The sequence below is a fragment of the Aureobasidium subglaciale genome (genome assembly GCF_000721755.1).
Source record: "Aureobasidium subglaciale EXF-2481 unplaced genomic scaffold scaffold_9, whole genome shotgun sequence".
Taxonomy (NCBI): Eukaryota; Fungi; Ascomycota; class Dothideomycetes; order Dothideales; family Saccotheciaceae; genus Aureobasidium; species Aureobasidium subglaciale.
In genome coordinates, this window is record NW_013566986.1 from 587,724 (window position 1) to 603,570 (window position 15,847).

The 15,847-nt window shown below is 52.7% G+C and overlaps 8 protein-coding genes across 8 annotated transcripts; 3 read left to right on the forward strand and 5 right to left on the reverse strand.

The window, feature by feature from the left end:
- Positions 1-143: 143 nt before the first annotated feature.
- AUEXF2481DRAFT_4743 (uncharacterized protein) lies at positions 144-1,481 on the reverse strand (the record flags this gene model as incomplete). Its single annotated transcript, XM_013488632.1, has 1 exon — positions 144-1,481. One exon carries the CDS (start codon positions 1,479-1,481, stop codon positions 144-146), a length of 1,338 nt encoding a protein of 445 aa, XP_013344086.1.
- A 1,051-nt stretch (positions 1,482-2,532) lies between these two features.
- On the reverse strand, positions 2,533-5,241 carry AUEXF2481DRAFT_4744 (uncharacterized protein; the record flags this gene model as incomplete). The annotated part of the gene is made up of 2 exons (XM_013488633.1): positions 2,533-4,688; positions 4,737-5,241. 2 exons carry the CDS (start codon positions 5,239-5,241, stop codon positions 2,533-2,535), a joined length of 2,661 nt encoding a protein of 886 aa, XP_013344087.1.
- Positions 5,242-5,551: 310 nt separating this feature from the next.
- AUEXF2481DRAFT_29210 (uncharacterized protein) lies at positions 5,552-8,244 on the reverse strand (the record flags this gene model as incomplete). The annotated part of the gene is made up of 2 exons (XM_013488706.1): positions 5,552-8,036; positions 8,093-8,244. 2 exons carry the CDS (start codon positions 8,242-8,244, stop codon positions 5,552-5,554), a joined length of 2,637 nt encoding a protein of 878 aa, XP_013344160.1.
- Positions 8,245-8,666: 422 nt separating this feature from the next.
- On the forward strand, positions 8,667-9,772 carry AUEXF2481DRAFT_39645 (uncharacterized protein). The gene is made up of 2 exons (XM_013488769.1): positions 8,667-9,082; positions 9,139-9,772. The coding sequence occupies exons 1-2, from the start codon at positions 8,779-8,781 to the stop codon at positions 9,564-9,566; spliced, it is 732 nt and encodes a 243-aa protein (XP_013344223.1). The 5' UTR covers positions 8,667-8,778; the 3' UTR covers positions 9,567-9,772.
- Positions 9,624-11,090, reverse strand: AUEXF2481DRAFT_39646 (uncharacterized protein). The gene is made up of 4 exons (XM_013488770.1): positions 11,023-11,090; positions 10,901-10,964; positions 9,858-10,839; positions 9,624-9,804 (listed from the first exon to the last, which is right to left on the reverse strand). The coding sequence occupies exons 1-4, from the start codon at positions 11,032-11,034 to the stop codon at positions 9,720-9,722; spliced, it is 1,143 nt and encodes a 380-aa protein (XP_013344224.1). The 5' UTR covers positions 11,035-11,090; the 3' UTR covers positions 9,624-9,719.
- A 1,120-nt stretch (positions 11,091-12,210) lies between these two features.
- On the forward strand, positions 12,211-12,579 carry AUEXF2481DRAFT_88591 (uncharacterized protein; the record flags this gene model as incomplete). The annotated part of the gene is made up of 1 exon (XM_013488850.1): positions 12,211-12,579. Exon 1 carries the CDS (start codon positions 12,238-12,240, stop codon positions 12,577-12,579), a length of 342 nt encoding a protein of 113 aa, XP_013344304.1. The 5' UTR covers positions 12,211-12,237.
- A 747-nt stretch (positions 12,580-13,326) lies between these two features.
- Positions 13,327-14,451, reverse strand: AUEXF2481DRAFT_4749 (uncharacterized protein; the record flags this gene model as incomplete). The annotated part of the gene is made up of 1 exon (XM_013488634.1): positions 13,327-14,451. The coding sequence occupies one exon, from the start codon at positions 14,449-14,451 to the stop codon at positions 13,327-13,329; it is 1,125 nt and encodes a 374-aa protein (XP_013344088.1).
- A 352-nt stretch (positions 14,452-14,803) lies between these two features.
- Positions 14,804-15,844, forward strand: AUEXF2481DRAFT_4750 (uncharacterized protein; the record flags this gene model as incomplete). The annotated part of the gene is made up of 1 exon (XM_013488635.1): positions 14,804-15,844. One exon carries the CDS (start codon positions 14,804-14,806, stop codon positions 15,842-15,844), a length of 1,041 nt encoding a protein of 346 aa, XP_013344089.1.
- Positions 15,845-15,847: the final 3 nt, after the last annotated feature.

A 15,847-nucleotide genomic window follows, 5' to 3' on the forward strand; every position in this document is an offset into this window, starting at 1 on the left:
ATGTCATGTACTTTATTAACCGCCGATATGTATACTGGAGTAAGGCAGCAGAAACAACATGCATTAACAATGGTGTAAAAAAACAAGGAAACACTTTTGATCACATCGTCCTCCTTCCTCAATTCCTTCAATTTCAAATTGCTCTAGTATCCCAAAAGGGCAGAAGCGCCAGGCTCGCTGGAAATGTAGACAGTAGCGTGGCTGTCACTGAAGCCATTGAACTTGGTGGCACTGCACTTGGTGTACGCGCCCATGTCTTCAAAGTATAGCCAATCGCCGACGTCAAGAGTCTGGGTACAGGTCCAGCTCTCAGAGATACAGTCGATGCCGTCGCAGGTAGGACCCCAGATGGAGTATTCCAAAGGCAAATTGTTGCCTGCGTCGTAAGGTGCTACGGCGTCGTAGGTAGAGGCGGGCGAGTTTGCGGCCTTGAGGACACGGGGGATGGGGTGCTGGTGATCGAACATGATGGAGCTGAAGTTGCCGTAAACACCATCGTTGAGGTAGAGCATGTAGCTGTTGACGCCCAGAACCTTGTCTTCGACTGAGCGGCGTGCGATGACGTTGCAGGCGATAGTGAAGGCCGAGGAGACGTAGTAGCGGCCTGGCTCTCCGATGACGCGGACGCTGGGGGGGAAATATTCGTCCAGGGCGACCGAGAGTACAGCAGCCATGTCGTCAAAGGTCTCGCTGACGAAGCCACCACCTACATCGAGTGTCTTGAGCTCATAACCGAGAGCAGCTGCCTGGTCAAAGACAAAGCGAGCATCGCGGACAGCCTTCAAGAAGGCTGCAGGGTCAGAGGCGCCCGATCCGACGTGGAAAGCAACACCAACAACGTTGAGATCGAGCTTTCTAGCGAGAGCCAAGAGATCACCCGTGTCATCGAGCGAGGCACCGAACTTGAGACTCAGGCGGCAGAGACTGGCTGAGTCATCAGTGAGGATACGGAGGTAAAGCTCGGCGTCAGGGAAGAGCTCCTTGATCTTGTATAGCTCGTCCAAGTTGTCAAAAGTCATCTGGCGGACGCCCTGCTTGGAGGCGTAGCGAACGTAAGACTTGGTCTTGCAAGGCTGAGCATAGATGATGCGAGAGGGGTCAACACCGAGGCGGAGGACCATGTCGATCTCAGCCTTGGAAGCGCAGTCGAAGCCAGTGCCCATGGCAGCGAGCAGACGCAGGACCTGGGGGTCGGGGTTGCACTTGACGGCATAGTGGGGCTTGACACGGTTGAGGTGCTTCTTCCAGCGCAGATGCTGGCGGTAGATGTCGCCCATGTCGGCGACGAAGAAGGCGTCCTCTTCACCGGGTTCGCAAGTGTCTTCATCAATGCTCTGCACACGCTGCTGCAGGGCACGGCCAATCATGGCTTTGGATAGAGCCTTTCCATTGTGGCTTTCTTCGAGACAGGGGGTGTAGTTTGCTTTCAACGACAGAGATACATAGTCCTCAGTGGTCGGAGTGATAGCCGAAGGTGCCATAACCAGAGAGTAGAGAGTTGTCAAAGGCTCGCGATCGAGTGCGTGTATAGTAGAAGTGGGTTATGCAGTCGAGTCCAATACGTCTTAAGGCGGCTTGAATGGCGCGAAACCTAGACTGGATTGTCGGCTAGGCCTCCACGAGTCTTCCTCCTGGAGAGGAAGAACCCCAGAGATAGTCCTATGCGGCAGCTGGGATTCTGGCGAATCTAAGAGCGGCGTCTGGTGCAGACTGAATAGCAGACGTTCAAGTTCGCTTAGTGGAGCCACAAGAAGAGATGACGAAAATCCCTCACGAGCCTCCTAATTCATTCGACGACGCGATGTGCGTGGTTGGATGAAGTCGGACGCGTGAGATGCGTGTTTTGATTCCGAACAAGGTGAGGCGGCGATGTTGTGAGGAAGAAGAGAGACAGAGTGCAAGAGCGAAGAAAAGGCCTCAAGGTCCGTGTGTGCGTAGACTGAGGCTTGGTATGTGTGTTGCGGCCAAAAAGCTCTCAACGCCCCAGGAAAAATACCGTGCCCGCATCAATCGTCATGTTGCCGCCTTTCTGCCTCGACCCGACATGACCAACTCTCATTCGCCTGCATCCCCTGCTGTTTCTCCGTCGCATACAGATCGATCATCTGCTTAAGCCTTGTCCATGCCCTTTTTCTCTGCTGCTTGTCTCCCACATACAAACAACCCCCTCGTTCTCTCCATCGTTGCTGCTTTGCCTTCGATCAGCTTCTCCGGGAGTCGTTGCACTCCAGCTTAGCCGTGCACAGCCGGCATGTCACTCTGTCGTCGATGCCCCTCTGTTCTCGATATTCATCGATCATCGGGATTTGAACACCGAAAATGCCTCTGCAGCGTCCAAGAACTCCACTCTATTTCCCACCTTCACATGCATTCTCTTGTTTGTATTTTTTTTCAATCTAAAAGACGGTGAAAATTAGTTTCTTGGTAAAGCCACTGATTAATTCGTGATAGTTGTACACAATTGGCGGATAAAGTTAGACATGCGCTCGAGATGAAGTTTCATTATTCTATTCTAGAGATTCATATTATAGTCTATACGCCCAGACTTTTGACCAACAGCCATAATGCAACCGGAACAACGACATTGTCGTTCGCCCCTGTGAGAACTGCTTCCATGAACGAAGCTCCACAGCCGCATATGAACATCTTGATGATCTGTACACTCCAGAAGCCTAAGTCGAGGTGGAGAGGTAGGAAGCTCTCTTGCGAATAGACCTCTGGCCAACCTCCGAATCTCACCCATGACTTTGCGAAGAGCAAACCAATGGTCACCGCGACGGCAAAGGCACCACTGCCCTCGAGACTCTTGCCTCCAATCCATGGCCATTTGCAGCGACCAAATCTTCTACCAATCAGACTGGCTGCCGCGTCGCCCATACCGACGCAAATCACACCAGCGACCATTGCAACTTCGCGTGTTTCGTTCTCTGTTTCCCAGCCGGGCCAGCGGCCAGTCTTGGTCCTGCCGATTCCAGCAAGAGAAAGCCATAGCGGAATAGCACAGCCTATCAGAAGGAAGACATGACTAACCACCATCGGTCCACGTAAATCGCGGCCGTCGACATATGGTGCCACAAACCTTCCAATCGCAATGCCTAGCGGTGGCACTTGACCTGCACGGATAATCTCTAATACTAAGAAAATAGCAAGAACAATTCCGAGTGCCAACGAACAGAAGCATGGGTCCACAAAAATGGACGGAAGAAGCATGGTGACCATGACTGCGTGGAAGACCTTTCGTCTGGTGTCCACCTCAATGAAGGGAGTAAGACGCAACACTGCGACCAAGCCGACACACAGGACAGCTGCCCAGTATGCAACAATAAGGAGTCGCGTGTTTGCTGCACCCACCGCAGCTCTCAGGCCCGGAATGGAAGAGCCATGAAGCGAAAGATTTTGCAAGATCTCGTCCTTGTAAGCGATGCGATCGACCCTGGAGGAGAAGGCAGCGATAAAAGTGGGAATGTCTGAGAAGAGGTACTCAAATGCCCAGATGATTGGTTCTGCGGAACCAAGAGCAGCCTCTGAGATCTTGTTGCGAACTGGGACCAGAATGACGAAGGCAATTGTGGTAAAGATGTAGATAGCATATGCCCACTTGTACATGTAGGCACCTTCAAGTGTCAGATTCAAATGCCAATCGCGAAGCCTACGTTGCCTGCGCTGAGCGGCCGCGCTCGGGAGCTTGGTAAAGATCGGGGCGGGGTTGTCCATGCTGGCGATGGTATGTCTCCTTTTCCTAGAGAAGTCATTGGCATCCACAACCGAGTCTCGATGTGATTCGTGATTTGCCTCCATCGCAGACTTTGGTTCGTGGACGTCGGAGCTTGTAGGCGTAATGTCGACATTCAATTTAGGCCTTTTGGGAGTCTGGGACTGAACTCTGTGGACTGGGACATTCTCATCGGCATCGCTGTCATCGTTCTGATATTGCGTCATTGGATAAATCAATTTCGTGATCCTAGAAAACAGATTGTTGTTTGCAAGAAATGAATGTCCAGACTTGGAGCCAAATTTTCGGAATCTCCAACGCGGGACACGTGCAAGGGCGACGTTCCAACGAACGACATGTGTGCACAATATGAGAAGCCAGACACCTCCGATCCACAGCAGAGCCCGCAAGATGACGGTTTGAGGCGATGTCGCGAACAGCAAAAGGTTGATCAGACCAGCCGACAGAAGGTGCTTCTCAGCAGCTAGGAGACTGGTTGTGGTCAAGTAGTGTAACGGTGGTAGCAGAGCTTGATGGAGAGGGTACAGTAGCGTGAGAAGCTCAGGTTTCAAGAACGGAGGCTGGCTAGCCTTGAGTTTATAAGGCGAAGGGGGGAATGCCATTGAAGGCAATTCGGTGTTCTCGGAGAAGATGAGCGGGGTGATGGAGACAATCCAATGGAATGTGTTTATACCGCTGAGACGAGATAAAGGAGGAAACAACCGGGGTGGAAGGGAGGCCAGACCAAGGATAAGGTTGGGCAATAGTAAGGCGGGATACTGAGGCAGCAGCGAAAGAGCGACTAAGACGGGTACAAAGGTCGGGTAGAGGATTGAAGCAGGATCGAACGAGGCAGGAACTCGAAAGCGGCGCCATCTAGGCCGAGTAGTGTCGTTAGAAGGGCGGAAAATGACAACCCTCAGGGGGTATACAGCAATCAGGAGGGCAATAACGGCCAGTTGAGAGATGAGCTCTGCTGTATGGCGTGAGCGTCTGATCAGTGTCTGAAAGGAGGCGAACATACCTCGATGCCAGTTCCAGAGAGCATGAGTTACAGAAGGAGCAAGAATTATAACAAGGCCAATGACTGCAAGCAAAGCACCCTCTGATATGCGACGAATACGTTCAGCTCTCGTCCTCTTGACGAACAGTCGTCGAGCTATCAGCAACTCATCTTCCCCGGCCTGTTCAGGTATTGCTTGTGACGGCTTGTGGTCGAAGTAACCTTCTGACAGATGGCGACCTTGATTGTCCAACTGCGATGGGGTGAGCAGCGGAGATGGCGATTCATCCGTTGCATCATCTCCAGCCTGTCGGAGTCCTTTGGCAGGACGTGTGAATGGCGGCGGCAATGCTTTCAGATATTGAGGCGGCCTTTCATCATCGGCTTCTGTACCGCTCTCGCTCGACAGATTCGTTGGCGTCTGGGATGCATCGTAGCTGCTGCTCTCTGCGGACCTCGCAGCACGGCGGCCGCGGCGGGCATAGGGGTGCGGTGAGCGTTCTCGTTCATCGCCGGCGGTGGGCATTCTGTTGTTGTCGTCGAATCATCTTACGACCAGCACCTTTCCCTAAAGCATTACTACAAGGAACTGCCTCGATGTACCGTTTGGCATTCAAGGACACGAATGCCTCCCGGACGTGACGCACGCTTCACTTGGCATCACCGCTCCCGACAATCCTGACCATGTGGAAACGGAACTATCGACGATCGCCGCAACGCCCTGTGCATCTTGTCATATTTTTGTGAGCGGAAACATAGTCATTGTAGTGTCTCTACGTAATCGTTACATGTCTACCATGTATCTTTCTTTACAGTTCTATTAAGCCTTGGATTGCTCACAAGTACTTGTTGGCCTTGAGCCATGCCTCTACATCTTCGGCATCTCTCTTCAACCATCCTTCCTTGGCTCTGATCGCGTCGAAGCTCTGCGCCAGGCTCTGGTCGAAGCCCTTGGTGCTGCGCTCCTTGAAGAATGCATCAATCTCCTGGATTTGCTTCTCGCTGGTGAAGCTACTGGTGCACAGGCTGACAACACTGCCTAGCATGCTGAGACCAGGGGGAAGCTTCTTGTAGATAGTGTCCCAGTTCTCCTTGACCCAGCTCCACAGAGCCAAGATACCCTCCTTGTGCGAGCGGAGTCCACCAAGAGGAAGGTAGATATCTTGATCCTTGACCTCCTTGCTCAGGGCCATAGCAAGTGTGCGCTTGATGAGTTCAGGCTGTCTAGCACGTCCAATTGAACGCAATGCTGTGTTGCGTTCATCGGCAATCTTGGCGGTTCTGTATTCGTTCAAAATGGCGTCGTACTCTGCCTCACCACCGTTCTGCAGAACGATAGCGTACACACCAGCACGCAAGTTGGGGTGGATGGCCGATCTGTCACCGTTCTTGAACTTCTCGAACATCTCAAGGGCGGCGATCTTGGTCTTCTCGTCACCAGCAAGGGCTGCACTGCTGAAGAGAAGCGACTTGAATTGCTGCTCAATGTGACCGTCGCTTTCCTTGAAGTCCCATCCAAGTTCGTGCGACTTCTTGCTAACAAGGTCACGCTGGAAAGCCTTGAGTGCATCCTTAACCTTGTCGTCCTGGAAGACCCAAGCTGCGCGAACCGAGGCGATACGAGCAGTAAGCTCATCCCAGACAACAAACTCCGGCTCAGTGTCGAATCCTTGAAGCAGAGAAAGGACACCAGAGGTCTTCTGGTAGCCCGAGGCAGCGAGAGCACCAGCATCAGCAATCATGCCAGCTCGGTCCTCAACAGTAAGGAGACCCTTCTTGGCAGCCTCGCCAAGCTTCTGAAGACGCTCAGGGGAGTAGGAGGTTCTGTAGATACCAGAGTGGTCTGCGTTGATCTTGTAGAAATCGAGGTCCTTGACCTTGAAGCTTCTCTCACGGCCGTCGAGGGTAAGCTCCTCATCGACACCATCCTTGGAACGAAGACCAAGGAACACAGGGTAGAGAATCTTGTCTTCCTCAGGCTTGACGTCTGCGGTGCGCAAGAATCTGTTCTGCTTGACGTGAACCGAGTTGTTCTTGGCATCCTCAGTTACACTAACAACGGGGAAACCGACGTTCTTGGTCCAAATATCCATGATCTTCTCAACATCCTTTCCGCTAGCATCGCTGAGGGCAGCCCAGAGGTCGTTGGTCTGGGTGTTGCCAAAGGCATGCTTCTTCAAGTAACGTCTGACACCCTCCATGAATGTCTCCTCTCCCAGGTACTTGGAGACCATGCGAAGAACGCAAGAGCCCTTGGAGTATGAGATGGCGTCGAAGATCTGGTTGATCTCGTCTGCACGCTTGACAGGAACCTCAATAGGGTGAGAGCTTCGGAGAGAGTCGAGAGCCAGGGCACTCTGGAGGTTGTCGGTGACATAGCCCTGCCACACCTTCCATTCAGGGTAGAATTCGTTGCAGGAGTACCAAGACATCCAAGTAGCAAAACCCTCATTGAGCCAGAGACCATCCCAGAAGTCCATGGTAACGAGGTTACCGAACCACTGGTGAGCAAGCTCGTGCTGCACAACCTCGGCAACTCTCTGCTTGGTGGAAGCACCGCTGGTCTTCTCGTCGAACAAGAGGTCAACGACACGGTAGGTGACCAAACCCCAGTTCTCCATGGCGCCAGCGCTGAAGTCGGGAATGGCGACCATGTCCATCTTGGGTAGAGGGAACTTGCTGTTGAACTTGGTCTCGTAGAAGTCCAATGTCTTGGCAGCAAGCTCCAGAGAGAAACGACCATGTTCGATGTCCTTGTCAGGGGTTGCAAACACACGAACAGGAAGTCTGAAGGCGTCGGTCTCGATCATGTTAAGCTCACCAACAATGAAAGCCAAAAGGTAGGTAGACATCAGAGGACTCTTGTTGAAGGTGACAGCCTTCTTGCCATCGTGAACATCCTTCTCGTTGGCGACATCCATGTTGCTCAAGCAGGTCAACTTCTTGTCGGCAATCAAGGTGATGGTAAACTCGGCCTTCAATGCAGGCTCGTCGAAGCAGGGGAAAGCTCTGCGAGCATCGGTAGGCTCCATCTGAGTGGTGGCAATGTACTTGTCACTGCCGTCTTCGCCCTTGTAGCTCGAGCGGTAGAAACCGGCCATGTTGGCATTGAGAGTACCGGTGAAGGTCTGTGTGAGGGTGGCCTTGTGCCCGGCGGGGATGGTGTCGGGGAACGAGACGGTGGTGGTCTGGGTGTTCTCATCGTAGGTGAGCTTAGGAGATGAGGCGATGAGCTTCGAGCCTGAGTGGACCTCTGTGGATTTGATGTTGAGGTCGATTGTGTTCAGCGAGATGGATGTGGTGTCCTCGACGACATCGAGACTATGGCCATGTTAGAGAATAAAGCACAAGAAACGGCTGATACCTGAGAGACATACTCAATGACAACTTTACCCTCATACTCGAAGGTCTCAAGGTTGGGCTCCAGAGTCAGGTGGTAGTGGAGAGGCTTGACATTCTTGGGCAGAACCTCACGGCCTTTGGCAATGTCGAGGTTCGCGCCCATTGCATCCGCATCGCGGCGACACATTCTTCTGTGCGAACAGTGGCGAGCTTGAATACGGGATCTGGGGAGTCGAGGAGTTGAATTTAGGCGTAGAGAAGAGGGGCGTTGGTGGAAAGTGGCGGGGTTGGATGTGTTCGAAGAGGTAGTGAAGAAGTGGGAGCGGGACCCTGAAACAGCAGCACGTCTAGGAATCACAGATCTGACGGCCTGAGAGCGGACTGTTCGGAGAAGATGAAGGTTCATCAGAGGAAAGAGAAGAAAGGAGGGGGCAGAACGAGAAGGAACGTAGACGAAAACAAGCTCTTTCTCTTTCTAGACTCGAATGCTCGTCTTGCACCTTCTGTTTCGGTCACACGAAGCGTCACGGACTTTCCCAAACACCGACCCTGTGGATTGTTCCTGCCACCTGCAGCTTGCAGATCGCTCGGCCCCGCGTCTCAAGGACACGACACTTGGCATCGTTTGCTACCATGCCTTTCGCTGTGCCTGCGAGGGATAATCACGTCGATTGAAGCCTCGTAAACGTCTCTCTTTTGCTCGAGACCAAACATCGCGACCATGTGGATCTTACCCTTGGTCGGCTATCTAGGCCTTGCCCTTGGATTCTCCTTCCTGACGCTTGCGATCGCATCTGGCCTGTACTATCTCTCCGAGTTGGTCGAGGAACATACCGTGCTGGCCAAAAAGCTCTTGACTCGCCTGATATACTTGGTCGTCGCCATCCAAATACTGCTGGCTCTTTTCGATAAATTTCCTCTGGGCCTTTCAGCTCTTGCTATCGGCAGTCATGGTGTTTACCATCAGAATCTACGCCGCTTCCCCATCGTCAAGCTCACTGACCCTGTCTTCCTGTTGTCCTGTGGTAAGTCTCCCTTGGTCCTCTACAGTTTTGCCCTGATTAACACAACATCCTCACAGCGCTCGTTCTGCTAAACCACTGGCTATGGTTCCGCCACTTCTCCGCCCCGCCTTCATCCCCTCCCAGGCACTACAATTACTACGCTCCGAATGAGTCTGTCCCGAGCTTCAGTGAGATCGCTGCCTTTTTCGGACTTCAAGTTTGGTTGGTCCCTTTTGCGCTTTTCGTCTCGCTGTCTGCTGGCGAGAACGTGCTGCCGAGCATGGGTAGTGAATACGCGACGGGAGCTGGCAGCAGTTTCATCTCTGCTGGCAAGGAACCCGATAATGCTGCGACTGCTTATGCCTCTACGAATGGTGCACGCAGATCGCGCTCCGGAACCAACGCTGGTATGGCCAAGGCCGCTGTAATGGGTGTTCGTGAGTGGATTGGAGAAACAGGAGAACTCATGGGGTTCTGGAGAGGAGAACGGACAAGACCGTTTTGAAAGAAGCATCAAGCAATATACCCGAAGAGTCAAAACTAGTCCAGGTGTACGAATTCATGAATCAAAAATAAGAATTGTTTGAGAGGTATACACGCTATACAACAGAACACCCGCCAGGTCTTGCGACCGCTATTTTGACCACATATGAAGCATTTACTGCTTCTCCATGGCGCCAAGAATGGCTCTTGTGAACTCCTGGGTGGTTGAGTTACCGCCCATGTCACGGGTGCGGGTCTTGCTACGTGGTTGTTAGTGATATTCGAAAGAAATGGTGCCATGTGATCAACGTACCCCTCAGCGATGACATCGTAAACGGCCTTGGAGATTCTGTTGGCGTGGTCGTCAAGACCAATGTGTCTCAGGAGCATGCTTCCGGAGAGGATGAGAGCAGTGGGGTTGGCCTGGTCCTTGCCCTTGATGTCGAGGCCGACGTGTCTGCATCCAGGCTCGAAGACGGCGACGTCACGGCCCATGTTGCATCCGGGAACGAGACCGGGACCACCGACGAGACCAGCACCAATGTTGGAGAGAATACCACCGTACAAGTTGGGCATAACCATAACGTCGAACTGCTGGGGTCTGGAGACACACTGCATCGAGGCGTTGTCGACAATCATGTCGTTGGTCTCGATGGTGGGGTACTCCTCGCCGACCTTCTTGACAGTGTTGCGGAACAGACCATCGGCCAGCTTCATGATGTTGGCCTTGTGGATGCAGGTGACCTTCTTGCGGTTGTTGGCGAGGGCGAAAGCAAAGGCGAACTTGGCGATGCGCTCCGACTTCGCGCGGGTGATGATCTTGAGCGACTCGACGACACCGTCGACCGACTGGTGCTCGAGGCCAGAGTACTCTCCCTCGGTGTTCTCACGGATGATGCAGAAGTCGACGTTCTTGTGGCGGGTCTCGTATCCAGGGATGTTCTTGATCAGGACGACCGAGGCGTAGATGTCGAGCTCCTGGCGAAGGGCGACGTTGAAGGACTGGTGACCGGAGCGCTCGACGGGGGTGTGGAGGATACCCTTGAGACCGAGCTTGTTGCGCTTGAGAGAAGCAATCGACTCTCTGAACAGCTCCTCGGAGTGCTTGGCGCCGGTCTCGATACCGGTGACATCGACCTGCTCCCACTCGACGGGGACGTTGTCGGCCTTGAAGATCTGCTTGACTGACTCGGAGACTTCGGCACCGATACCATCACCGGGGATCAGGGTGACGGTGTACTTGCCGCCAAACTTGGTGGGCCTGAAGATGTCCTGGCTGACAGTGGTGGCCATGGCTGTAGACAGAATTCAGTACTTGATCCATCGAAGGGTATTGGAGTCGTAGTGGTTACTGACAGCGCGAAGCGACCGAAGGGCCGGCGAGGCATCTGGATGCAGGCTTTGCGCCGTGAAGGAGCGTCTGTCGGGCAGGGTCAGGGTCTGTACTCGGGTGGAAGGTGTCGAAAGAAGCAGCGTACCTTGGAAAGCATGGCGACTGGTGCGGAGTGGAGGGGGATAGGATGTGAGGGGAGAGAGCGACCGTGGCAGTAAGGATGGCAATAATACAGACGGGTCGAAATCACAACTCGAATCCACCAAGGCGGAGAGGTGCCAGCCTTGGCTCGCGCGTTTCCGGTCCGAGTGGAGGAAAGAGCTCGCGGCTATCCGATTCCCTCCTTGTCCACTACCGACCCTTCTACCGAGAACGTTCAGCTTTCCTCCCGACTTTCGACTCTGGTCTGTGATATAAGAGAGCAACAACGAGCTGTGAAAGGTCACGATCGCGCTCTATGCGCGGATAATTGTGTCTGAGCTGCGAAGCCATGTGAAAGACCAGCGAGCCACATCTCTTTTGACTGTCAATGTCGGCTACTACGCCTTTTCTTCCCGACCAGCCGCTGCTCACCTCCACCAGTCCCATGAATAATGAAGTAGCTGCCTGCAATATCTTCCAAGCAGTGTAGTCACTGTTGTTGACTCTGTTGAATGGTGCTCTCAAGGTTAGATGCAGGGATTTCGGTCAACACTAATAAACAATGCCTCCCTATATCTCAACCTCTACCTCGAGAGATATCCGTCCAGGCTTTTGATCAACCCAACATCTAGTCCTCAGACCGCGAAGAGTCATGATTGCTCCGTCGAAGTCCTCATATCGCTGCGCAGATGCCGGAGTTCCGACGAGAGCTTTCACCATCTCTTCTATTGAGTACCCGGAATGGCAATTCTGGTTATTGATACCCATATTCGACACTTCTTGGAAGCTACGTCTTACACCACGAGTTTGACTTCATTCACTTTCTACAAAGCATTTAAAATAAGCATGTCAAGCTTTAGAGGCTATCCATTAGTTGCTGGTTAATGACAGGCATCTGGCTCCCGCACCTCGTTTCCACAACTCGATCTGTACCTATCAGGCCTCGCCTCATATACGCTCATATCGATTCCCCAAGATGTTTCTTTGATACCATGATGTCAAGCGTCCTGCCACGAGGGCAATAACCAATAAGAAACTTATTCTGGTCGAGGTGTTGTATCTTCTTTATTGGATCTTATTGACACATCCTTCGATCCTCCAACACTAGCAGTAAGTATATATAGCACATTGTATCCTTCTCTTGTCTCGAGCACCAACCCACAATTCACTCATTTTCGAATATCCCTCCCATCACAAACAACTCAAAAAAACACCAATCATGAAGGTCACTGCCATCGCAATGGCCACTATGGCCGCAGTTGCCACTGCTGCACCCGTCGCTGAGCCCGCCGCTGCTCCTGAAGCTGCTTTCTCCTCATGGGGAAAGAAGTACCACCCTAAGCTTTGGAATGGCTGGGGCGACGACTCAGGCATGGTCTACCGTCGAGAGGCTGAGGCCGACCCTGCTTTCTCCTTATGGGGCAAGAAGTACAACCCCAAGCTCTGGAACGGATGGGGTGACGACTCAGGCATGGTCTACCGCCGTGGACCTGAAGCCACCACCACCGAGACTGCAACGACCGAGCCTACCGCCGAAGCCGAGACTGAGGCCAAGCTCTAAATTCGTCACCAAGCAACCTCTACTCAACCCATGGCTTCCCCATCTTCTGATGGTAGTCAATGGTTGATCGTTTGATGTACTTTTTTCTCTTCCGGATGGTTCTTGATCTTGCTGCTTAGCACATGCGATTCGAGACTTTTAGCCTCGAATAATACATTCTACCTTTCTCATCATCAGTCGATTCAATTATTCTTTTTCGGAGGAGGTGGACTTGGCTCTTTTTCTCGTTCTTCTTGCACTTTTTTTTGCAACACCCTTTTGTGTATCCAATATTATCTTTTCCCCTGCATATTGTAGTATCCTTCTTCTTGTGCATTAACCTTGATCCTCTCGATTACTCTTTTGACTACTGCTGTCTCAAGTTCTAAGATGACCTGTTTGAAAAGTACACCTGTGACTTTGTAATTTCCCACTGTGATATGGCAAATACGTTGTCGAGTAACCATTAGCTAGCATACACGTGCACAAGAGGACAGTACAGTTTGAGGTGTGGCAAGAGAACATGAAAGTATGAACAATCATGAGTTTGATATTAGAACGCTCCTTTTCCTTCCCTTGTTCCTCCTTACGCGAAAGAAAGCAATTCAATGCAAAAATAATAAATCTGAATCAACGCATATGCTCCAACCCATATATACACTTCAAGGAAAATCGTGGGAAACAGTAAGTAAAAAATCAACATGACGTGATTAAAAGAGGCTGAAATGTTGTGGGTAAACATGAACAGTGAAGAGGAAAGAAACACGTTTAGTAGCGTTCACGAGGACCGCTGCCATGTTCCTGGAGAACATCGTCAAAGTATGCACTTGGTGCACGCTGACCAGGCAACTGGCTGCTGACGGTGCTGCCATCGTCAGGTTGAGCACCAATACCGACAGCCAAGCTGCTTGTGCTGGGTTGAGCGTACAGCTGGTGCGTGGGGCTGAGAAGGGCGTTTGAACCAGTTCGTGAATGTTGGTGAGGGTTGAGGCCGCTACGAGGACGGGAGCCGTCTCGACTAGATGGGGGAGAGTATTCGGCACGGGAGTGTCTGTTGTGTGTGGGTTGTAGACTTGGTGCGCCGCCCATGACCATAGAGTCACGGCCACCGGCTGCTTGTGCGCCTGGCGTGGCGTAGTAGCCAGCGGGCAAGTAGGTAGAGCTGCGGTTCTGACTGACGGGCATGTATGCCGAGTTGCGTTGGCCGGCGGTGGGTGAGAAGAAGAGACTCGAAGGATCGGCCTTGGGTTGTGCGCTCTTGCGGTTCTCCTTCTTAGCACCTCCCGAGGACAGAGGTTTGCCGGCAGATGTCAGGGCGTCAAGGGAAAGGGAAGAGCCTTGAGGCATGGCGTAAAGGTTGCCACCAGGGCCGTATTTTGTCTTTGCATCAGAAGCCATGACGCTGGCCATGGCGGCACGCTTGACGGAGCGGTTGATGGTGTAGGCGACCATGGCACGCCATGCCAGAATACAAGCACCCAAGAAAGCCAGGCATGCGCCTACAGCAATGAAGATGGTTCCCTCCGGCACCGTCGACTTTTGCATGAAGGGAGCGTCGGCAGTGAAAGGGATGACCATGTCTGGGACTGTGGCACCGGCGAGGGTGGGCAGGTCGGTGATGCCCGTGTTTGATGCGGCACTGGACGTCTTTGAGGCGGCCGAGGAAGAAGGCTTGGAGGAGGATGTTGTGGAAGAGTCGGCGTCATCGCTCGATGTGCTGCTAGACTTGACAAACGACGACACTCCAGTCAACTTGTCTGTTGTGGGAGCGGCAGTTGTAGCAGCAGCCGACGTGGCCTTGGTCGTGGCAGCAGCAGTTGTTTGGTCCGTGTTCTGAGCGGCGACCAGAGCAGCGCCGGCGGCGAAGGCCAGCAATACGGTGTTCCTCCTCATACTGTGTATCGGTTGGCGGCGAGTGTTTGCCCCGTTGTGAAAGCCCTTCGCGACAGGGAGGCGAGCGTCAAGGGGGTGGAAAAGTCCAAGGCAAACGAGCGTATCGATAGTCCAAGAGTGACGCACGTCCAATGCAGTAGGGTAGCGAGAGATGCAGCAGATTTGCAGGTCGGAGGCTGCACGAAGGGTGGATCAAGATGCTTCCGTTCTTTCTATTCTTGTCCCTGGCCCGTTTCCCGCATGCCCCCAATCCGTGGCGCAGGGCAACCTTTGCGAATCTTGGCATTGTCGATCGATGCCCTCCATTTCTTATCCGTTCAAGCACTTTGTTTGATGTCGGTCTCACCAGAGCATGAGAAACCCCTTCCCACCCACCGACTCTGTGCCTGGACATGGCCGTGTCCACCTGGCATTGTTGCCGCCGGGGACTCCTGTCTTGCAAACCTTGACTTATCAGTATCCTCTCAAACTGATATCGCCAACTCCTGTGACCATAACTCCATCTGCCGACAATGACTCGTCTCACCAAGTCCATACGCTCTACATCTTGACCTATGGTGGTGGTATAGTTGCTGGTGATACTATCACCTTGCACCTTGATCTCGATGCCACCTCCCGTTTGCTCATCCTCACTCAGGGCAGCACAAAGATCTTCAAAACTCCGACTCCCTCTACTCTTAGTCGCCAAGATATGAACATCCACCTGAAGTCTGCTGCTGCTCTGGTCTATCTTCCTGACCCGGTCCAGCCTTTTGCTCAGAGTGCTTTTGAGCAGACTCAACGATTCTACGTACATCATCAACCGGACGCTCCGAATGCAAGCATTTGTGTCTTGGATTGGGTGTGTCAAGGTCGTAAGGCCCTAGGTGAGAATTGGGACTTCTTCAAGTATTCTAGCAAGAATGAGGTCTGGCTTGTGGACGGGTCCCGCGAACACCGCGGACCCAACGATTCACGATTGCTGCTGCGTGACAATGTTACTTTGGACGCCAGCGATAAAGCCATACAAACCTCGCTGATGCGGCGCATGGATGGACTTGGTGCTTTTGGTACCCTGATCTTGTATGGGCCTGTGTTCGCGAATCTTGCGACATTTTTCATGGATGAATTCAAAGCAATACCTCGGATAGGAGGCCGAAAATGGGATACCAGCGACGAAGCTGACGACGCAATACGAGACCTGGAACCTCTTGTGATGAAGAGGAAAGCCAGACAAAAACAAGAAACGAGCGACGGTTTGTTGTGGACAGCGGCGCTAATACGAGGTTGCGTCGTTGTCAAATTCGGCGCAAGGGAAGTCGAGGGCGGAAAGCGTTGGTTGCGCTCGATGCTTGATACTGAAGGTAGTGTCCCCGCTCATTTTGGAGACAGATGCTTGCTCTGTTTGCGATAGACT

What these genes read in the sequence shown, in the direction of transcription:
- AUEXF2481DRAFT_39645 (XM_013488769.1), top strand. Translation starts at nt 8,779, where the DNA reads ATGTGGATCTTACCCTTGGTCGGCTATCTAGGCCTTGCCCTTGGATTC. An exon ending in TGTCTTCCTGTTGTCCTGTG is followed by an intron (nt 9,083 to 9,138) that starts GTAAGTCTCCCT and finishes ACATCCTCACAG; the next exon opens with CGCTCGTTCTGCTAAACCAC.
- AUEXF2481DRAFT_39646 (XM_013488770.1), bottom strand. An exon ending in CCCTTCGGTCGCTTCGCGCT is followed by an intron (nt 10,840 to 10,900) that starts GTCAGTAACCAC and finishes TTCTGTCTACAG; the next exon opens with CCATGGCCACCACTGTCAGC. An exon ending in TACGATGTCATCGCTGAGGG is followed by an intron (nt 9,805 to 9,857) that starts GTACGTTGATCA and finishes ACAACCACGTAG; the next exon opens with CAAGACCCGCACCCGTGACA.